The sequence below is a fragment of the Eufriesea mexicana genome, unplaced genomic scaffold (genome assembly GCF_001483705.2).
Source record: "Eufriesea mexicana isolate 0111107269 unplaced genomic scaffold, ASM148370v2 scaffold572, whole genome shotgun sequence".
NCBI lineage: Eukaryota > Metazoa > Arthropoda > Insecta > Hymenoptera > Apidae > Eufriesea > Eufriesea mexicana.
This window is the reverse complement of record NW_016908738.1, coordinates 172,732-195,400: the sequence shown is the minus strand read 5'-3', so window position 1 is coordinate 195,400 and position 22,669 is coordinate 172,732. Positions and strand designations below refer to the sequence as shown.

Here is a 22,669-nt window from a genome sequence, read left to right as displayed (position 1 = left end):
ACTTGAGACAAGATGTATATGATCTTTATTTTAAATTAATGACAAATTCATTTTTATTTAATCTGTTTTAATGAATCAAAATAATTCTTATTATTAAGCAACACATATTCTTTTAAGCTCTCAAGCTAGAATATACCAATTTGCTTTCAAAACCTTTAAAATTGATCAATTTTATTTACAAGTATTTTACTTAAAAACAAAATTATGAACTAAAGATATGCTACAAGAATTAAAAGTATCACAATAAAAATTTATCATGTTATATGTTACGAAACATCATAACATAATGATATTACAAAATTCTTTAATAGATATTTTGTTAAACTCTTTTTGAAGTTAATCATTGTTATACATGAATCAGTGACTGCGATAAACATTAAAACCTGAAAATTGCCAACGTCTTTCCATGTTTGCTCCAATACCAAATAAGTCCTGTTTAAAGACTTGAGGAAATCGTTGCATTAATGCTTCTACTTCATTTGGTTTGATACCTGGTTCCATTTTTTGTAAATAAGACCACAAATAATCTACACTTGCACCAAATGGATGAATATGTAAAAACGTTGCTATTAATCCTGTAATCGTAATAAGATTGATTTATCAAATCATATATAAAGCTTTAAATGATTAAGAATTCGCAAGATCATTTATAAAAATTACCTATCAACTTAGCATCCTTTTGAGTAATTTGTACAAAGCTAGACATTAAAACCAACTGTTTCGGAGTTCGGGGTTCCTCGTTGACGTCATCATCTTTATCTAAAGTTATTACCTCGCTCTCTCGAGGCTCTTCTTTCTTTGTAGCATTTAATTTCACAGTCAAATCTTTAATTTTCTGATCATCTTGCGCTTGCTGTTTCCGCGATTGCATCAATTGTTCCTGCATGCCTTTCAAAGTTTGTTGCAACATCTTCATTTGTTTATCCTTTGCGTCTATTTCACTTTTTGTCTCGGATTTTAGCAAATCCACCTACGAAATATAAAAATGTATCTCTCTCTCTCCCTCTCCCATTTTTTCATTTGGATGACGGTTCTTTCGTATTGTGAGTTAAACGGTAGATCAAAGCCGTCGCATACTTCGTTCTTATATGCTTCTAACTGACATCGAAGACTATCATTCTCCTCCTTCAATGTTTGCAATCTTTCAATATCATCGTGTGTATCCGATTGATTGCGCGTTTTTTTGCGTTGCGGTTCTTCTTCCGAATCGGAAACTTCCATTTCACCTTCACCTTCCATTAAAGATTCTTCCAGTTGTACTGCTTTAATTTCCTATTGCAACGAAAAATCATCACTGAGTTTGTTTCTATACACATTTGTCAACAAAAACAACATCCAAAAACATGCCTATATGTGTATGTGTGTATATATATATGTGTGTATGTATTTATTTATTTATTTATTTATTTATTTATTTTATATATATATTTATATATATATATACACACACACGCACACACGTACATCTCTCCTTGTTTTAAATATCGCAATAGGTAAGAAATTGATAAAGTTTCTTTAGCTTTGACCTTATACAGCATATGATTGTTTTTCAGAATTTAATGTATTTCGAAAGATGATCTCCTATAATACAAAATCAGTTTAAATATGCATGTAAGATAATTTTTATAATGAACGAAGATAGTTTGTTTTTGAGAAATCACCTAGGAGGTGCTTACCTAAAGAACATTACATAGAAAAGTTTAAATAAATAACTAGATAAATAAATAAATAATAAATAAGTAAATATATATATTATATATTATATATTTATATATAAATATGTAATACCTTTGCTTATATATTTATATATGTGTGTGTGTGTATGTGTGTATCTTGATCAAGCATACCTATTTTTAAAATAGAAAAATGAGTAGATTTATGCCAAGTATATCTATGTTGCCACTTTTATATTTCTGCTCTTATTAGCATAAGATAAGAAATCTGCTTAACAAAATGAAAATCACATTTTAAATTAGAAATTGTTGTTGATTCGGATGTTACCTGTTTAAGCTCCAGTCAATGGTATCCGTCCAATTCAAATGAAGAAAACTATCCTTTACCTTTTATGTTCCATAATTCCCAAAAAGTTTAAACATTGATTATACATCATTGTTATGATGTACGTCTGACTAGACGCAACAAAGTCATTCATACTTTTCGATTATTACTTACCTCCTTTTGAAAAAAATGTGTTTGCAAAACGCGTGTGCCTGGCGTATAGATGAATGTGCATTCGCATAAAGAAGCGCTTTGTGACACGTAAGACTTTGTTGATGATTACTGTTGTCTAATTATAAAAAAAAGTAACGTACTGGACACGGGCTACTAACATGGGAATGCAAATACATACCGAGGATTGTTTCTTCCACATTTCGATGTTCTTCCGTTGAGCCTTTGTGAAGTGATCCCAGACCTTCTTGTGGCTGGCCGCAGTAAAGACGCGTTCAATCTGACTGACTGTTGATGACATGGTCGCATGTTGCATACAAAAACACAACAAATCTTCTGTTGTATACCCTGCTTTAAACTCTACATTTGTGTTGATCTAATATGTAACTCTCCTTAAAATCATCTATATGTATGTATGCGTGTATATGTGGTATGTGCGCGCGTGTTCGTGTATGTAATGCATACATACTTTTTAACATATTCTTTGCAATATTGTCAAAGTATCACAAGTGTTACCTCTATACTCAACAATGTTTTTATATTATTTAAATTCGAATGTTTCCTTTCAAAATACATTATATGATTTTAAAATTATTTGAACACCTATTTTCTCTTTCTTTAAAAAATTACCCTATATAGCGTGCTAAGCAATTGTGTCATGAAATTACTTATCCGAGTACAATATTTTCAAAAAATGTTTTCACCGTCGATCAAGGATCCATTTCAGAGGTCTTGTAATTTGGCTGCCAATCACTAGATCAATGGATCACAATTGGTGCTTATTTTCCTTAAGAAAATCTGCACCATACTCCTAACAACTTACAATATGTAGAGGCTTCCAACGTTAAACAGATGATTTTACGCTAAGATTCCACTGACTTATTTTGTACTAGTCAATGCACTAAACTAATTACAGATTATTTGTAATGATATTTATAATATATTATCCTACCAAATTAACTGATAGATGAGCAAAACATATAGGAATCATAGCATAATATCATTTCCACAACAAATATTTAGCCCATCACCCTTAATCCTTAGCATTGCAAGCATGCAATTTTTAGGTACACTATGTTTCTATAAAATGAATTTTTGTAGTATTTGTGCTCTTTCGTTCAATCATCAGAGCCTAGAATCAGAAGACAGGATATCTTCACCCACCTTATTTTCTCCTACTGTCTTTGATCCTTCTATCGAGTTGTCCTGATCGTGCATTGACCACAATACACTCGTTATATAATAAATTCCTTACAATACATCTGATGTTGAATCTCAACGAGGATGAATTTTTTAACGACCGAGATTCGATACCACAAGATCGACGATGTAATTTTTAATGTTAAAAATTTTATTTGATCTCGTGTATTTGTCTTCAGAAATGGCAGAATCTTTAATGTGAAAAGTGGCGTACCTTTGAGATTACTATAACAAATTCTATATATTTTATATATATACTTTATAACTTAACTTAGCTATTATGTGGTAGCTAAGAATTTACTAAGCGTACAACAAAAGAAAGTACGCATTTGTGTTATTATAAGATACGCCAAATTCTGACGCAATCGCATTTTGGCATTTCTTGTATCGAATACTCAAAGAATCATAGAATTTTTATTTTATGGTAAAAAAAAACTTACCAGACAAAGCAATATGTATGTAGATTTGCTCTTGTGTACATAAATAATGTACAGTGGTATAGAGCTATGTTATAGAAAAAAAAATATATATATACATATATATAGATTATATAAACGTACATTGTATTAAGAGTCCTTGCATTCTCCCCTTCATTAACTCCTTTGCCTTTTGAAGTTCCTCTTCGTACGCAACTTTCTCAGTGAGTAATCTTCGAACATGAGAATTTGTTGACTGAATCATCGAATAAAAAGTGTTAGCGTTGCGTTTGGTACAGTCCCCACGCTCGAGCCATGTTACGACAACCTGGAATGATTTAATGCGCTTGTTTTGTAACATGACAAAACGTCTTTTCTGGAATTCAAAAGTTTTTGTCTGCAGAAACACTTAACAGTACTTAAACATTTTGTATAACAAATATCTCTACAATAATGATTACTTACTTGCACTGCTTTCATAAATGTATCATCTTGTTTGATTTTCTCACAAATATTTGATGCTTCATGATCTGTATAATGTACTACTGGAGGAGGACTGGATGGTGCCCTTTGTCTTTCCTTTTCAACTCTTTCTCTGTGACGTTGTTCTCTCTGTAGTTGACGTTGTCTACACTCCCATTCGTACTGATCATCTCTGGCCTATATATTTTATCACAGAATAAATAGACAAACAAGTATTTCAGGTATAAGTAATTATGTGTATCATAATTACCAACCTGTGCAAAATCTACATGAAGCCTTCCTGTATTTGCAGGATCACCACTAGATCCTATTCTAACTCTATATCCAGATAAATAAATTGCTGAATCAACACTAGTCTCTAGTACAAAACGTATATGACAAAAGTTTTTTTTAGAAAGTCGTAAGGTAGTTATCTCTCCACATCGTTCGAATATTTCTTGAATTATCGTTTCTGTGATATTTTCTGGCAAACCTAAAAAAAATTTACAACAATTTGTACAAAGTATATGATACTAATTTTAAGTTTGCTTACAATATACAAATAACACGAATAAAAAATACCTCCAACAAAAATTGTTCTGCATCCTGGAGGCCTTTCTCTGGTTGTTGGAGGTGGAGCATTTGGATTTGGTGGGAACAGTGTGCAACTTTTACAATGTATAATTTCTTTGGTACCTTGCGATGTTGTTGGTGGAGGTGGTAAAGCACCACTCATAATTTGAGCAGCATCGTTCATTATTTGTTCCGGTCCTAATATTTGTGCACTTATCATACTACCGTCATGTGACATCATTCCCATACTCATGGGTCCATAACTATGAGTATGTCCCATATGATGACTAAGAGTCATTTCACTCATCATGGGACCCATTGGCACTATTGGACCCATTCCCATCACTGGATACCCTACTCCCATTCCCCAAACTCCAGTTGCTTGTTCCATTTGTGTTCCCAAATTTGGAGTATTACCGGTATTTGATGATGATGGAACTTCATTATTATTTGAATTATTACTGTGACCATTATTGCTATTGGTGGAATTTATACTGTTTCTATCTTCTGGTCTTCGATCTTCTCTTCGATCTCTTTCATTTCTTTCTTCTCTTCTTTCTCTATCTCGCTCTCTTCGATCACTCCGATCACTTTTAGATCTATTTAAAGAAGAAAGATTATATAGTATATTAGCTATAATACAATTATAACACAATTCCATAACTAAATTATGTATAAAAATTAGCTAAGCAACCTTTTGTTGTCACGATTATCCCTATTATCTCTGTTTTCTCTTTTCCGTCGAATGTCACTTTTTTCATTTCTTTTATCGCTATTATCTTCAGAAGTTTCTCTAACTACAGGTGGTTGATTCTTATTTGTACTAAATTCTAAAGGAGAATCATTCATTCCAGGCAGCGATATTGGTGGAGGTAAGGGCGGAAATCCTTGGCCTGCTAACTTCATAAAACTTTGTGCATCTGCAATTGGAGCAAGGGATCTCATTGCTCCTATACCTGAAAATATAAAACATTTTCAAGTAAAAATATTTTTCCAATTATCACAAGATTCATGTAACTTTAAATAGGGCGATGAAGTATGCATGTTTCGGTAAATGACACAGAATAGGAGAAACTAATATAAAATATATGGTTATCACTTTCAAGCATACCCATCGGTGGCATAGCGGCCGCTGGTACACCCGGAAAATTATAAGCCATCTTCTACCAAACTCTTTATAATTTTGCAATTATTCCTCGACAAATTACAAATAACAAGAGGTTGAAGAGAATAAATGTACTTTTTCGGAATTCTAGATCATATCGTTGCAAACTCTGCATCCAATATGGCAGGAAGACAAATGTAACCTCCTGAGTTTTAAAGTTCTCAATTGGTTCATTCCTTTAATAATTTTAGTGTCAATTAACTTTGAATCATGAGAGACAATGAATATACTAAAATTATCGGAAAAAATGTGATTTTAGTACCTTACAAGGAGAAACACGTAAAAAGGCTGGTATTTTTATCGATTATCGGCTTCAGTTTATGTTAGTAAAAATATCCACCATTTTTAAATCGTTTCCTATGTCCCTTAAAATAGTTGGAACATTAATATAACTTCTTTTTTTTTTCAAATAAGTTTTTATTTAATATTATCAATTGTTTGTAATATATTATTTTATTCTCAGATATCACGAATGGATGAAGTCGGCAGAATTACGATATTTTACAGGTTCAGATATTTTAACATTAGAGGAAGAGATTCAAATGCAAAAGCAATGGCATCTGGATCAAGACAGTGAGTAATATTATTTTTAAACATGTAGTTATATCAGTTATATACCTTTATTCGTTTTAGAATGTACCTTTATAGTTTTGGAAAAAACTATTTGTGATGAAACTGGAAATGAGATAGGTATATAAAAAATCACTTTATATTCAACATTATTGTTTTTATACTGATGAATTGGTATCAATCAATTTTAGAAGCTATGATTGGAGATACAAATTTATTTTTTAATGATTTAAACCAGCCAAATACTGCAGAAGTTGGAATTATGATAGCAAATATTACTTATAGAAGAAAAAAAAGAGGATGGGAAGCAATAATTTTAATGCTACTTTATGGTATGCATTTTATGCTATCTATTTTCTATCATTCAAGCTATTTTTACACTTGCACAAAATTAACTTCTTTAAATTAGGTATTGAAAAATTAAATGCAACTAAATACATTGCAAAAATTAAATCTAATAATGAAGAAAGCATAAAGATGTTTGAAAAATTAAGATTTCAAAAGGTAATCATTCTTTTAAATTATTTATCCAGCAGAAATAATACTATTATCAATAAATATGATTTATGCTATAAAATAGGTAGAAAGTAATCAAGTTTTTCAAGAATATACTTTTGAAAAAGTGATAAGTGAAGATTGGATCGATTGGTTATATTCTCAAATTACTATAAATATGATTAATTATGAAGTTTATGATAAGGTATAACATTTACCTATAATTATAGAAATAATACCTATAATTAATAAAAATCTGTAATTGTTATCATGTTGTGTCATAATTTTATTATATTATTATTCATTAAACCATGAAGTTTTATAAATATTTAAATATTTATAAGTAGTATATTATACTACTGTATGATATTAAATAATTTCCTATATAATAGTTACGTACAATTGACATAACCGAGACGTGATTGATTTTGATTACTTCTAAGTGCTCATAGTTGATCACGCATGTACAGTGCACGTACCAACGAAATATTTTAAACGTAATATTTTTTACATATTCAACAATTAATTGAAAATATATTTTATAGTACGTGTACTATAATTGAGAATGTAAGAAATTAACATCGTATAGACTATTTTTTTCTTTGATATACCGTAAAAAAGTTCGTTCAAAAATTATAACAAAAAAAGTGATCTTGGATTATGCCTACTATCTTGATTTATTATCATGAAGTATTAGTTTCGATATCGTAAAATAGGTTGGAAGATTTAACCAATTATTTAAGACGAAATATTTTGTAGCGCGTCTATACGTTATCAAAATAAGAGGTTTTACATTGAGAAAGTGATAAAAGTTCAAATATTTTTTTAAAATTTATATTAGTTTCTTTTACAGCAATAATTTATAAAATTATTTTGACAAAATATACCTACTTTTAATTATTTCTAGAATTAAAGTAATATTTTAAAAAAACTATTAGTTGAAAGACAAATTTTACAACAATCTAAAGTGAAAAGATTTCTATTAGAAAAATAGACTTGGAGGTATGTATTATTATTCAACAGGTAACTTATATAGATTTAAAAGAAAATATTAATTTAAGAAATATAAGAAATACGTGTTGTTCGAGATAAGAACAAATAATAATTTATATTATCCTATTTGAATGAAGACATCATTTGGTTTTAAATAATCAATTTTTTAATTTGTTTTACAAAATATCTATATATTATTTGTTAATGTATGTTATTCTTATTTGTTATTGTTATATTTATGAAAGCTTAGAAAAATCTTTTCCGCTTTATTATCTGATGCATTACCGCAATGCGGTTTTTTTTCCTCGTTTGGCCTATTCTATACATACATTATTTCTTTATGTTTAATTAATTGTATTACATTCGTTATCATTGAATGGATTTTTCAATATACGAGACGTTCAATGTTCTTTATTTTCTTTGATCTTTTCTAGCTCTCAATAATATTCATCAATATAAACTTCTGATTTTTTGCACTGAATAGCTTTATCGATTATTTCGTATAATCTAACGTATTAATTTTCAGATAATAAAACAAACGACAATACAAAATTTGCAGAAATTTCTTCGTTATCATGTCTCTGTCTAGAGTACTACAGAAGTTGAAAAGTTCAATTCAAAAAAGGCCACTATTTTTTAGTTCACTGGTATATGGTTCCTTTTATACCGGTGCTGAATTCGCACAACAAACATACAGCAGAATATTCAAGGTAATATTCCTTTTTGTTCGATCAAAGTATATAAATAATAATAATAATAAATACTGATAGATAATGAGGAATATACGAAAAAATAGAACGATATAACATAAATTGAACGTATATATATAATTCGGTCTAATTATAGTTTTCGTCATCAACAAACAATGAACAGAAAAGTGCACTTGAGATTCAACGACCATTGTTTATCTGGATAAAAAGGTTTAATCAAAAATTGGGCCTATTAGACGAAAATAATTCGATGCAATTGGAATATTATAATTGGGCCCGACTTAAACGATATGCTATTTACGGCTGTTTCATTGCAGGACCAGTATTACATGGATGGTATCACATTTAACTTTATCCTTTACACACATGCTTTATATCATTTGTCTGTTTTTATCACTTATAACATTGTTGTTCAAATAAAATCACATTATGCTTTTATGATTACATAATAAAACACTATGTATTAAGCGCATGCGATTGTATTTATAATGGATCAGATTCAAAAACTGTTATAAATTTCGTGTTCAATAATTAAAATATTATCGAACGACTATATTCTTTATAATCATATCAATGTGTACCTTTTTTAAATAAGAAATAAATATTTGAAATAAATTAAGGTATAAATAATAATATAACAATGATAGCAATATTAAAAGTTATATGAGCATGTGATATTAAAATCTATAAATATAAATATAAATATAAATGCGCGCGTGTGTATGTGTAGAAAGAAACAAATTGTTCAAATAAGTAATTGATTGATCTTGTTTAATTTTGATAATACTAATCTTTCATAGACACTTATTATTACATATAAATATCAACATGAAATATACTATTTGTTCACTGGTAGACGATCGCACGATTGTATTCATCGGCACGCTGATCTCCTCTCGACTTATCATCTTTGGTGAGCTTATTCTGCTTTGCCATTTGAATTAATACAAAAATCGCCTACATTGAATTTATTTTTAAATATCGTGATAAAATAACTATCACTAAAAATTACATTATAATTCGGAAGCATCAAAAGCATTTTTTCTCGTAATATTAATTTTTTCATAATCTGGTATCAGCTAAAAATAAATTAAATCATTTAATATTGTTCGTATCAGGTACAAATGGTTGGATATGTTCTATAAAGGCAAAACAATGAAAATTGTTTTTATAAAACTTCTGGTTGATCAGTTTATTCTTACACCGCCATTAATTATGATGTTCTTCATCAGTTTGTATTTAATTCCTTTTTATATCATATATATATATATATATATATATATATGTTTATGATGTTTTAAATGATAATACACATCAGTGGGATATTCATTAACATTTTAGGTATGAGCCTAATGGAGGGTAAATCAAATGTTCTTGATGAATGCAAAGACAAATTTTTTCAAACGTTCAAGGTAATTTAAATTATTTTTTTTCTAAAACTTAAAAAATTTGTGTCTAATTAAATACTTTTTATTTTTAGACTTCATGCATGTATTGGATACCAGTTCAATTTTTGAACTTTTTATTAGTACCGTCAACATTACGAGTCTCTTTTGTTAGTATTGCAGCTTTTTGTTGGGTAAACATTCTTTGTTATTTAAAAAGTACTCCTATATCTGAATAGAACGGTAATCAAATAAAACATTGATTTCCTACATTAATATTTTTGCTTTGACCTAATAAAATTTATCAAAATTTTAGTATAATAGTGAGCTTATTGTTCTTAAATAATTATAATTTATGTGTGTATTTAATGGATTAAATTTCTTCAGTCTAAATTTGATATATACATGTAAATCTAGTCTTTATTTTAAAAGTGAAATTATGCTTTTTCAATTTAAAATATAATAATAAATAGTAACATAAAAAGAATAATAATAAAATTTATTACTTCAATCAGTGTGATTATATGATGAACTTACTTTCACCTGTATTTTTTTAAATTTTATATATGTACATAATGATTACATGTAGTGATTTAGTATTAAAAATTAAATGAAATGTAAAAATACTAATAACATGCACAAACATATTTTGAAAAAATACCTTTACATTTGAAATACAATGAAATATATTGTGCTATAATAAGTAATTCGATGAAGTATTATGTTATAATGTTAAAAATTTTAATGGTGCTGAAATCAAGGCTTGACTTACAATATAATTAATATTGTGTTACGCACCAATATATATTTTCTAAACATTGTTTAAGGATAAAGTGTCAACTTTAACTTATAGAAATCATATTCAACTGATTTTTAAAAATTTTATAAAATCATAAAACACATGATTCACATATATGCATGTATGTACATATGTATTGTGTATATGCGAGCACTAAATCTACATTTAGGAAAACATTTCCTTTAACATATAATTAATATAATTCAATTATGTGATATTGAATAATTGTTATTGAAAATAATATTTCCTATTTTTATAATAATTAAAATACTTTTATTTTTCTCAATTTGTATGTATGAATATATATATATACATGAATACACATATGTAAAATTTATTACTTTCTTTACTTAGCGCAGTCTTATTAATGTCTTACATTTGAAAAGAATTTAGTTATTGTAGAAATATGTAAGTTTTATATGAAAAAGCATATTTCATATTTAAGGAAATAAAAGATTATAAGCATCTTATGTACCTATAATAAATATTTTTCATATAAATGATGTAACATTAATTATGCAATACATATATTTGTAGTAATAATATGTATATATATAATTTTATTAACTTAGTTTATGTTATTTCTACTGTTATTGTTTGGGAATTAATTTAAAGTTTAACGGTTGAATCAAAGATACGGGTAGAGACAGAATAGTTTAAACAACAGGACAATTAATGTAAAGAGAAAGAAAGTTGTTTCTAATAAAGTAAATTTAATCGCACACAAAAACAAATGATTGGGTAATTACGCAATACACCTTGGACAAAATGCTACCTTGATAAATACGGTAATTATTATTACTAATATGATACACTTTGATACATCTACACTGATTTAATCGATCTCGATACGTTGAAGCTAATGATGATATACTTATTACTAGAGGTATACGAGTCTCGAAAATTTCGAGCCGAAACAAGACGAAATATACGAGATCGAGACGAGATCTCGAATGTCGAAAATTTTGAGAATTTTGAAAATCGTTAATTTCTACAAAAGTTCGAGGCTTAGTTTTGCTAAACACAGATTTCAAATGCTGTAGCCAAGAATAAAATTGAACTTATAAAATTTTTTACTTTATTTGGTGAGCATAAAATATAAAACAGGAATTGAAATAATGCACAAAGTAAATGATACACGTGACAATAATATTTTATTTTAAATTCATATGTAAAAGTACTAATTGCTCAACCATTTCTGATAATAATTTTGTTCTTTTAGCGGTCACAGTATTACCAATAATAAAAAGTCTCTCACTGCTAGTTTGAGTTGCACAGATGTCCATGTAACTGCGTATAATTGTATTCTGTCAATATAGGAAATCTTGTTTTTTTTTGTTTTCCACTAATTTGTAACGTTAGTGTTTCAAATTGCATTTACAGGATGTTTCTTTACATTTTACCCACCAAAGACATTATCAAAATATTTCAGTAATTTGCTTATAGGTTCATTTATAAAATGTAATATTCCGCATAAAATTCTATTAAAACAAGATATTAGTTCGAATAATGATTGTGGACCTACAACCTTATAGTATAATAGAAAAGAGTTTGAAGATAGTAATAATTGTTGCTGAGCCAAGATATAAAATTCTTTTTTGATTAATATTTCCATAAGAAGTAATACAGAGGTTTCCCATATTAGCTAGAGCAGCGTGCAGTTACATTATTGCTCTAGCTATTCAAACAAGCAGTGAAATGCTTCTTTCTTTTACAACTGGTAATATTGTAGTAGAAAATTCAATACTATTATTAATGGTTTACCGAACAAGAGTATTATCGGATAATGTAGAAAAATTTGCATTTTTACATGTAAATATTTTATTTATAATTCCAAGGTATTTATATATGTACTTATATATTATATATCTACCACTTATTTGTTTTATCATTCATTCAAGTTTTTATAATTTTCGAGAATCCTGATATATTCGAAATTCTTGATATTTCTAAGATTCTCAAATATTTCCGAGAACTTGAAGATTTTCGAAATTCTTGATATTCTCGAATGACGAGATACTTTCAAAGTCTTGTCTCGTCTCGTTTCAAACATCGAGTGTCTCACACATCCCTACTGATAACTGTTTTGAGAATTATGAGAGGAGAACAGAACCGCCAATTACTGAAGACAACCGAAATAATCGGCTGTTGCTTAGCCCGCACATAATTATGTACATATAATCTCAAGCCCAAATACCAACAAACGCACACAAGCATACACACACGCATTCGGTACAAAATATATCTATTTTTCAAATAGTGACTTTATAAAAAAATGCATAAAAGGATAGGCCATGAAAGTTCATTACTTCCATACAGAATATTATATTATTTGTAAGTGTATTATTATTTTGGAAATTTAAATGGGTCAATGATGATCATCACAAAGCAGAAAAATACTAGATACATTATTGAGTTCAAGTTTTTAATAAAATTAAAACATTCTGTGTGTCCCTTCATTATTTTTGTCCTCACATTACATTAGTACATAATACTTAATTAAAAGTACCAAAAAGATATTGTTTTTTGTTAGAATTTTTTAAGTTTTCATTAATCAGGAAATAAATATTATATAAAGACTATTATTAATTAAAAATTATTTATAATATAACATATAATACTACCAACTTCTTTCAGACAGTAAGCAAGAATTTTGTAATTCATAATAAAAGTATCTTCAAAGAGCACATCAATTTTATGTTATGTATAGATTAATTCTATATTATGTTTTATATTATGATATATTTGGTTCATTTGAATTTGCTAATTGATAATATTAAATTTTTTAAATTCATTAATGATGATCATATGAGGATATTAAAAATTACTTTTTGTTTACTCAAAAGTTGTTTTTTATAACATTATATGTATGTATAAGACATAATGTGTATTTTTATGAATAAATATGCATACGAAACTCGATAGCATTGTGCGATTACAAAATGTTATCTATTTGCTATCAGGTCGAGCAATCTTCAACAGTCTTAATAGAACAACTTAATTGGCTCATTTAATATTCATTTTTAACAATTAGGAAAGGCACCTAAGAGGGATCCAGCCCTACCTTGTAGAAGAAAATATATTCATTGTTCCACTGGCTGTGCGTTTTCTTATAAGGCGTGCCGCAACTGTAAATTTTTATTTAAAAGCAACGTTATTTCTTTTTACTTATCTTTCCTCTTTTTGTTGATCTTTTTCCTATGTCAATAAAATTTACCAGTTGCATCTTGTGGAGTAAGTGGTTTATCTATCACTTTTTGAATCACATTCATCCATTGCGATCTATCATCATCACTTTGAGCAGAAAGAAGATAGGTCCTATCTGGTGTTTCAAGAGTAAATGAAAATCCTTGATCTCTTGCACCTGGAGGGACTCCTGTTTTCACTGCAAAACCGTCTGAACAATGACCCAAGAAAATTTCACCTTTGGGATGTGCATCCTTTGAATTGACACAAAATAAATTTATCAACTATTTTCCAACAATGAAGAATATAATTATCTTTGAAATAAGTATGCACACCATAGGATCATCATGATACATCAGTTTTCGTCCATCTAATGTGAACCATCTTTTTTTGTAGGCATCTGTATATCTAGGTCCAGTTTTCCATAAAAATCCTTCACGAGGAAAATCTCTAGTAAGTTGTGAGAGTAATTCAGCCTCAGTTGCTCCTGGATATGCAACTTGCAGACGATGTAACTTAGCACACCGTATTGCTAGATACCAATTTGTAATTACTTCTGGGTCTTCATGGTATACATAGATATGTCTTGTTGTTCCATCTTTCATAAATGATATTTGTAGACTATTTTGATTACCAGTTTTAGGAGGGGCAAAAGCTACATTTAATTCTGATATTCTAAGAATAGCTTTAGGTTCCTTGAAACAAAAATATTGGTAAGAACATAGACAGTATATGTCTTATTAAACATTAAATAAATATGTGACATCTAACATTTACAAACCTTATTTTCTTTAACATGATACTTGAGAGTATCTTCTGCTTCGCAAAGAACAAATTTTCGAGGATGATAACGTGAATCTTCTTTCCCACGTTTCATTAAAAATCCTTCCATAAATCCTGAAACGTAATGATTTTGTCTTTCTGGATGACAAAATTCCTCCCTTTCATATTTTGCTCTTATCCATTGCTCTACCAATACTCTGTTAATAGAAAAATGTTACTTTTGAGATGTACATTTATTTTTAATTGCATGTTTGAAATATATATATGACTACCTACTGTGGTGCATCTGGATTTGGTCTACGATAACATGGAGGTACGCGTTCTTCATAATGAAGCCTAGCTGCAATATTACCAACTTCTCTAATTCTATTTACTTGAGAATCTTCCCACCTATCCAGTTTTAAATGTTTAACTTTAGAAATATGTGCACCCATTGACCTATGTATACCTGCACATCTTGTGCACACAAATATTCCTATGTTATAAGAAGCCCATTCTGGATCTGGAATTTAATTCCAATTAATCTTATGAAAATAATTGTTTATTTCTTAATTTCGTTGCCTAGTTATAATTTACTTAAATATATATAAACATAAACTCATATGGATATAAGAAAAAGTGTTAATAATTAAAAATTATAATCTATATTATTCTTAAAATAACAAAGAAGCTAATTATTTATATTACAGTTTATGACAAGACAGGTAAATATATATAAATAGTAACACAATCTAGATATATAAAATCTCTTTATTACTATATACATTTATAAACCAAACTATTAGTAAATATTATATTAACAACTACAATTTTATTACATAAAAAACATTCTAAATGTAATAATTTTAAGATTTCTTTTAACAAATGTTGTATTTTCTGCTTTCGAATATAAATGTAATAAAAATCTATTATCATATTATAAAACATAAATGTAAAATGTTTGTAGAGTCAGTAATAACATTATTTCAAAATAACAACGTTGCACATAGAAATCCATTCAATCTACTATAGTTAAGTTAAACAAAAATTTCAAATTCTTCTTTTCAATATTAGAATTGTACTTAAAGTATTCTGAAATTTCTTATGAGTAAAGTTATGGAAACAAAGCTTCATATTCCATCACTAAATAGTTTATTATATAATAGAATAAATCATTTTTAACGTCTGTTACGTTATTATACGATAATTTAATAGATGCTTCTTAAAAAATTCACTCACTTTTTGCCCCACAATCTGCACATATATTATTTCCAGGTTTTTTGAGGAGTTCTGTTAACAACTTCTCATTTAAGTCCGCCATCTTAAAACACTGACAAACAGCAATATGTATATATGCAAAGATTATTCGATACGAAGAAGGTTAACTCACTAAAAGGATTCTTTATAATTAATTCTTAAAAATATGATCAAGTTTATATCAACTTAACTTGTCATATAATGAAATATTTTTGCCTTTCACGTTTAAATAGCATTCTTCATTTATTAAATGCATAATTATGAATAATCATTTTCTTTGAGTTATAACAATCAATTCATGTTTAAATTTTAATTTGTTAGATCAAAACGAAAAGAAAAAATTTATCTTATTATTTTCAGAGTTGTAATGTTTTTATAGAAAAAGATTACTTTATCAAAAAGATATATTAATATTATTTAAATTACTTGATTGCATTATATTCTTTATTAGTATAAAACAAAGTAGAATGATATTTTAAAAAAAGCTGAAATGTATAATATATGTTTTCCATAATAAATTTATCATTATAAACTTTGATAATTATAATAGTATGTGATGAGACATATTATAATTTGATGAAATAACATTTTAATAATACCAATAATTTCACCATGTTCTTCAAATTATTCATCAAATTCAGCTGTCTATTTTCATTACTAACCCAATAAAAACAGTCCAATCTACAATATTATTTAAACACACTCTAATTTGTTATACTGTTTCTATTCTTAATTAGTAAAAAATAAATGTTATTGACTAAGTTGCATTTACTGTTTATTGAATATTTTTATTTAATTGATTTAAGAAAACTAAGTATGACTTTATTTATCTTGTTTTGTGATTATTATGATATCCTTTGTATTATCACAACATAAATAAGCACTTTGTACCAGGTATACATATCATATGCATGTGTCGCGCATAGTATTGAATTTTTAATAAAGAATAATCTGCAAAATGTAAAGGTATATTGAAAATTAAATATTCAATTTAACATATAAATATATATAATTTAGTATACTTACACATTCAATATTTATTAATTTACAATTGTATAAATAAACTATAAAAAAATAGCTTTGTAACTATACGCGTTTAAATATCTATTAATATTGATAATTTCTAATCATGAAAATTGGTATTTATTTTTATACCACATACAAGTTTTCGAGTTCGTAAAGTCGCTAAATTTATGCATAAAAACGTATTAAAATAGCATTATGATTGTAGTGTGTACGTATCAAAATTAACCTTGTTTATGTACAACTAGTTTAATTATTTTTAAATAATATTAATAATTTTAAATATTAAAATAATTTATAATGTTATTAATCATTACATTACATTATGGATACAGTATTAATATCCTTCACTAATAATTCTGGTAAGAATAGTAAACAAATCATTAAAATGTTTAATATTTTGTGTAGAAAGGACTTATCAAACATTCTTAAGATTAAAGTTCTTTGCATATTTAATGTTACATCATAAATCTTATGAAGTATTTATTATTATAGTAGTACAATATCATAAATATGAACAAGAATGAAGTAAAATATAAAAATGAAGTTAGCAAATAAGCGGAACATTGATTCTGATGGAGTGATTTATCGTTTGTACAGGGCCACTGAATGTAATAAGCGACGCGTTCTGCCACTAGCTAACCAATTTTGATTCGTTAATAGGTCGACCCGTATGACCTAAAGTGTCGGAGACAGTTAAACGAATTAATTTACCCATATTCTTACTGTGAATCTGCAATGTGTACTTTCCTAACACAGGAGCAAGTTTTTATTTATTGTTAATTGCGATTAGTTTTATTTGTGAAATATCTTTACCAGTTGTCTATACTATATTATTCTGTATGAGTTAAAAATAATACAATTTCAAAATATTTTCGCAATGTAGAAGGAGTCTTTACAGTTTTATCATAAAACAGAGTGAAATGAAGGTAATTTAAATTCTAATAAAAAAGAAATTTTTTCAAATATTTTCCTGATGTTATTATTTTAAGCATAAACCTTATATCTTGAATTTCCTGTAGGTATTTAAATCAGTGGTTTTCATTTTTTTACTTGCAACACGATAATACAACTTCGCTATCCGTTTTCACTACATATTAAAATTATTGCTATAGTGTGCATAATAAAATTATTATAATTACAAATAAATTATATCATATTTAAAAAAGTTTTCTTAATCTATTATCATATAGTGTAGCTATGATATACATGTGTAGACAGTACTAGATATTACAATACTAATAAATATGGATGAACCATGGAAATTAAGCTTTGAGTTTGTTACAATATTTTAAATATTTATATTTTAACTTGTACTTATTTTTAAACTTCTGAGATATTATATTATGAATATTTTCAATTAAAGTCGAATTTAAGGAATATATTACTTCATTAATAAGTTATTTTTTTCTTTAGATGTGATTATAATATTTCCAACTAAATTTGTAGAAATTAATAATGTATTCAAAATAGATTTAATTTTTGTATTCAAAGAAAAACATTAAGTTTTAAGTTACACAATTTTTGTTACACTATCATATTTAAGTATAGAAATACATATGTAGATATATTATAAATATATAATATGTGAATAAATTACTAAAAAAAAAATTAATTTTTCTTTTTCTTTTTTCAGCATTAAGTGCAGAGGTCACTAATTAATTTTCTTTCTCTTTGCAAGGATATGTTCAACATTCAGAATGAAATGGTATAATAATTATTTTGTTGATTATGAAAATGATATATTTTAATTCATTAGATATAACACAATTAAAATCATTTAATTAAATAGTCTAATTAAATCAATTAAATTATTGTGTTAGAGTATGTCAAGTTTTCATTTCTTTGATACTTGAATATAATGAAAAAAATGAAAAATTAAAATTAGCAAAAAATTAACAAAATAAAAGAAACATAATAAAATATAATAATATTAAACATAATTTAATATTAGTAGTAGTATATAAGAAAGTATAATAATATTAAACATAATTTATTAATTCTTATGTCAATTTTTTGTTGAGAATATTTTCCTTTTTACATATTCAATAATATTTTGCCAAAATATTAAATATCATATCCACTTTTATTTTCTTTTCTTTTGTCATTTAATAAATATTGTTTCTAATAATATTAAATTAAAATAAATCATATTATGTAAAAGTACTTTGATTAATGCACAATAGAAAATCTTATATTTAATGATAAAAGTATTTTACTACTACTATAATAAAAAAAATCATATAGTGTGGATATTAAAGCAATTTTAAAATATGAAGTCATCAATTAATTAATATTTCATGGAAAAGATTAATTGAATTTACAGATGCAGTGGTTTACCATTATGATATGTTTATATGCTGGAGTAGCAAGTGCAAGAACAGAAGAAGATCAACAAACATCTTCTTCAACTTCGATTACTGGAATATCTGATGGACTTCTAGAGCAATGCTTTTATCGACAACCCAACGAATGTCCTGATGTTAAGATAACAGGATGTTACTGCAAGAAAATCATTCTTGCCCATAACAATCCTGAAGGCAATGCTGTACTTTGTTGCAACTTGAATATTCAAAACTTTGAATTAGAACTGTCCTGTACAGGTTATTATAAAAATATTTTGTTATATTTATGATAAATTTTATAACACATTCATTAATATATTTCAAAATATTTATATAATATAACAGGATTTCCATCAAACATATCTTATATACACATAAGGAATGCAACATTGGATGTATTCAACGTAAGTCAAATTCGATGGAGAAGGCTAAAATCCCTTGCAATTACAGACGGTAGAATTAATAGAGTGAAAGGACAATTTCGAATGATGACACCAACGGTTTGTTTGAATCTTTCAAACAATGCTCTTATTGAAGTAGAAAATAATTCTCTTACTCGATTAGCACAACTCACTACTTTAGATTTATCTTATAATAATCTTACACATTTACCAGCTTTAAATACAATGAATGGCCGTGAGTTTTGGCTTGATATTTCAGGTACATAAACATTAATGATAAGCATCATTTCAATACTAACATTTTAAGATGTAATATAGTTTTGTATGTTTAGGAACAAATACACTTTGGTGTCATGACATTTATCAATATATTAACAAAACTGGAGAAAAGCAAATTAATTTCAATCATGAAAATGAAACTGTTTGTTCAGCTAGTAAAACTTGGCACTGGTTTAATACTACAGAGCAAGTTCCATTAAAACAAGTTCGATATCTTAGTTTGGTAATAGTTTGAAAATAAAAATTATATTTTTAAAATAAAATATTGTGTAGTATAGGTGACAATTTAATTACTGTTTTAAGTTACTATTTATTATTCAAACATTGTTCCATAAATTTACAGTTGCAAACAGAATGTCCTAAAGGAGATACATGGCAATGTCAGTGCAACTTCAAAAGATTGGATATTGTTGAAGGTAAACCACCAACTTTAGCAGTAAATGTAGATTGTAGCGGAATTCAAATTACTGAATTGCCCGAAAAATTACCTCGCAATACTATAGCGCTGAATGTATCATACAATAACGTACGTAAATTTTATATATTTTTTAGATTGTCTAAACTAACAGTATTCAATATTTTTATTTAGTTGATTGTTATTTGTTATTGGTTAACTTCGCTAAAAATAAAAATTTAATTGTATAAAAATATCATATGAAAATAGCAGTTTTTCTTAGATTGTAAGTAGCATGTAATTATTATCACTGATTGTTATAGATCACAGCATTGGATGATCTCAGCACTAATCCATGTTATGAAGATATAAGAGAGTTTTATGCTGACTATAATAATATATCATCTATAAATAAATTGGAAGGTTCTAAATTTTTGGACAACTATGCCTTTCTTAGTTTACGGTACAATAAAATTAAATCTGTAAGTTAAATGAAATGAATTTTAATAAGTAGTAAATCTGATTATTTCAAAGTTATGTATATTTTTGATATTTAGCTTCCCACATATATTTTAAGTCCTAACACTCATGATAAAAGTTTTATCAGTTCGCGATTAGTGAAGCTAGGAGGAAATGAGTTACATTGTGATTGCAATACAGCTAAGTACCTAAAGGTAATATTTAGGTTACAATTTAGACTTATAAATAATTTTATATACTTTTTTATACTTTATATTTTAAATTATAACTTAGGTATGGCTACAAACTCGTATATTAGATTCTGATGAAGTGTTATGCGAAAATGTAAAAGAAAAGGTTGTTGACTTAGAACCCTCAAAAATGTGTGTTTATCCTGGTGATTGGACAGACTATATTTATTATATTATTGCTACAGAGGTTGTACTTTTAATAAGTTTGACAGCTAAAGTATCTTATGATTATTGGATTTTTAAAACAGCAGGCTACCTTCCCTGGCCAGCAAATAAAATGCCAAAACTACCTTGTGATTGGCTGTGTGAAACCTAATAATCTCTTTTCTTAATTTTTCGTTTGAATATATAATTTACTAATAAAACAAATAAAATATATTTTAATACTTCCCAGAAAAATTACAAAATTTCAAATTTCTGTATTTTATTAGGAATATATATTTTTATACATGTATTTTATATGCAAATGCATGTAAAAATATGCTATGGAAATCTTAAACTGAACAGTTATTTTGAATCATTATATTTTTTACAGAAGTATATAATTACTTAAATACTAAATGTATCATGTATGTAGTAAAATGAAACTATTCAGATTTAAGATTTTAGATAGCAATTTGAGTAAGTGCCATATTTTTTACGTCCTTTTTATCATTAATGTTCGAAAGTGCAATACAAAATTCATCTATATTTAAATTTATATAACGTATATAACTTACATCTATATACATATGTAGAAAATAAAAAGTTGACTAAAGTTGATGGTAAGCCGAGAAATTAACGTCATTTTTAATAAGAAATGATCATTATTGATCAGAAATGATTTATTTTATAAATAATAATTAACGTTGGTTTAATGCAATTAATTCAAGATGTATATTCATATAAATCAATTTATGTAGAACAGTCCATATCAAAGTCATAAATTTAATATATTGACTGTGTGTAATAAAAATGTGATATACTTTTATTAAAAGTTACTATTTGTATTCTATATTAATTATTATTTTATACTTCAAATACATTGATATAATTTGTAAAGAGTATATATAACATTGTTATTTATTTTAATGTATATTATACATATTTTTAAGTAATTCAAATATAAAATTAATTGAAATTTATTTACTTATAATTTATATTTTATTCTAATTGAACCTTTTTATCTCAAAATTTATAAAATTAAGGCAAATATAAAACACAAGAATAAAATGTATGATATTTAATGTACTGATTGTTTAATAGTTTATTTTTTGATAGAGATTTTTTTAAGTTAATCAATTTAATATATATAAACGTTAAAAATTTACATTTTTATATATAATGGTTAGTTATGTTTAAAATGTTTTATCGTTCATACAATATACTTATTTTA

General features: G+C 26.7%; 4 protein-coding genes across 12 annotated transcripts; 2 read left to right on the top strand and 2 right to left on the bottom strand.

Annotated features, from left to right (window-relative positions):
* Positions 1-357: 357 nt before the first annotated feature.
* On the bottom strand, positions 358-6,618 carry LOC108545973 (ecto-NOX disulfide-thiol exchanger 2). Of its 4 annotated transcripts, none has more exons than XM_017897859.1 (11): positions 6,604-6,618; positions 6,248-6,350; positions 5,515-5,776; positions 4,830-5,419; positions 4,523-4,740; positions 4,251-4,445; positions 3,930-4,161; positions 2,351-2,457; positions 1,078-1,272; positions 661-970; positions 358-575 (listed from the first exon to the last, which is right to left on the bottom strand). In XM_017897859.1, exons 3-11 carry the CDS (start codon positions 5,763-5,765, stop codon positions 358-360), a joined length of 2,316 nt encoding a protein of 771 aa, XP_017753348.1. In that variant the 5' UTR covers positions 5,766-5,776; positions 6,248-6,350; positions 6,604-6,618. The 4 variants fall into 4 exon arrangements, with proteins under 4 accessions (XP_017753348.1, XP_017753349.1, XP_017753345.1 ...); XM_017897860.1 differs by having other exon boundaries at positions 6,253-6,350; XM_017897856.1 differs by lacking the exons at positions 6,248-6,350; positions 6,604-6,618 and adding an exon at positions 5,932-6,008.
* LOC108545974 (uncharacterized) lies at positions 6,158-10,377 on the top strand. The gene is made up of 10 exons (XM_017897861.1): positions 6,158-6,272; positions 6,449-6,558; positions 6,619-6,675; positions 6,747-6,887; positions 6,965-7,059; positions 8,646-8,753; positions 8,890-9,089; positions 9,872-9,984; positions 10,095-10,165; positions 10,234-10,377. Exons 1-10 carry the CDS (start codon positions 6,196-6,198, stop codon positions 10,375-10,377), a joined length of 1,116 nt encoding a protein of 371 aa, XP_017753350.1. The 5' UTR covers positions 6,158-6,195.
* Positions 10,378-13,947: 3,570 nt separating this feature from the next.
* LOC108545864 (arf-GAP with dual PH domain-containing protein 1) lies at positions 13,948-16,230 on the bottom strand. The gene is made up of 6 exons (XM_017897663.1): positions 16,125-16,230; positions 15,183-15,408; positions 14,905-15,103; positions 14,459-14,818; positions 14,155-14,377; positions 13,948-14,065 (listed from the first exon to the last, which is right to left on the bottom strand). The coding sequence occupies exons 1-6, from the start codon at positions 16,204-16,206 to the stop codon at positions 13,998-14,000; spliced, it is 1,158 nt and encodes a 385-aa protein (XP_017753152.1). The 5' UTR covers positions 16,207-16,230; the 3' UTR covers positions 13,948-13,997.
* An 821-nt stretch (positions 16,231-17,051) lies between these two features.
* On the top strand, positions 17,052-21,682 carry hfw (leucine-rich repeat domain-containing protein hfw). Of its 6 annotated transcripts, none has more exons than XM_017897660.1 (10): positions 17,052-17,108; positions 17,766-18,094; positions 18,802-18,873; positions 19,492-19,768; positions 19,856-20,170; positions 20,244-20,413; positions 20,534-20,716; positions 20,908-21,066; positions 21,142-21,258; positions 21,338-21,682. In XM_017897660.1, exons 3-10 carry the CDS (start codon positions 18,850-18,852, stop codon positions 21,608-21,610), a joined length of 1,518 nt encoding a protein of 505 aa, XP_017753149.1. In that variant the 5' UTR covers positions 17,052-17,108; positions 17,766-18,094; positions 18,802-18,849; the 3' UTR covers positions 21,611-21,682. The 6 variants fall into 6 exon arrangements, with proteins under 6 accessions (XP_017753149.1, XP_017753150.1, XP_017753147.1 ...); XM_017897658.1 differs by lacking the exon at positions 17,052-17,108 and adding an exon at positions 17,448-17,527; XM_017897661.1 differs by lacking the exon at positions 17,766-18,094 and having other exon boundaries at positions 17,089-17,108.
* The last annotated feature ends 987 nt before the right edge of the window (positions 21,683-22,669 follow it).

Coding starts and splice junctions, on each gene's coding strand:
- LOC108545973 (XM_017897856.1), bottom strand. CDS start 5,980: ATGGCTTATAATTTTCCGGGTGTACCAGCGGCCGCTATGCCACCGATG. Junction 5,777..5,931: donor GGCCGCTATGCCACCGATGG/GTATGCTTGAAA, acceptor TTATATTTTCAG/GTATAGGAGCAATGAGATCC. Junction 4,162..4,250: donor CATTTATGAAAGCAGTGCAA/GTAAGTAATCAT, acceptor TTTGAATTCCAG/AAAAGACGTTTTGTCATGTT.
- hfw (XM_017897657.1), top strand. Junction 18,874..19,491: donor TCAACATTCAGAATGAAATG/GTATAATAATTA, acceptor TTGAATTTACAG/ATGCAGTGGTTTACCATTAT. Junction 19,769..19,855: donor ATTAGAACTGTCCTGTACAG/GTTATTATAAAA, acceptor ATAATATAACAG/GATTTCCATCAAACATATCT.
- LOC108545974 (XM_017897861.1), top strand. CDS start 6,196: ATGAGAGACAATGAATATACTAAAATTATCGGAAAAAATGTGATTTTA. Junction 6,559..6,618: donor ATGGCATCTGGATCAAGACA/GTGAGTAATATT, acceptor TATTCGTTTTAG/AATGTACCTTTATAGTTTTG. Junction 10,166..10,233: donor AATTTTTTCAAACGTTCAAG/GTAATTTAAATT, acceptor TTTTATTTTTAG/ACTTCATGCATGTATTGGAT.
- LOC108545864 (XM_017897663.1), bottom strand. CDS start 16,206: ATGGCGGACTTAAATGAGAAGTTGTTAACAGAACTCCTCAAAAAACCT. Junction 14,819..14,904: donor ATCATGTTAAAGAAAATAAG/GTTTGTAAATGT, acceptor TTTTGTTTCAAG/GAACCTAAAGCTATTCTTAG. Junction 14,378..14,458: donor TGTATCATGATGATCCTATG/GTGTGCATACTT, acceptor GTCAATTCAAAG/GATGCACATCCCAAAGGTGA.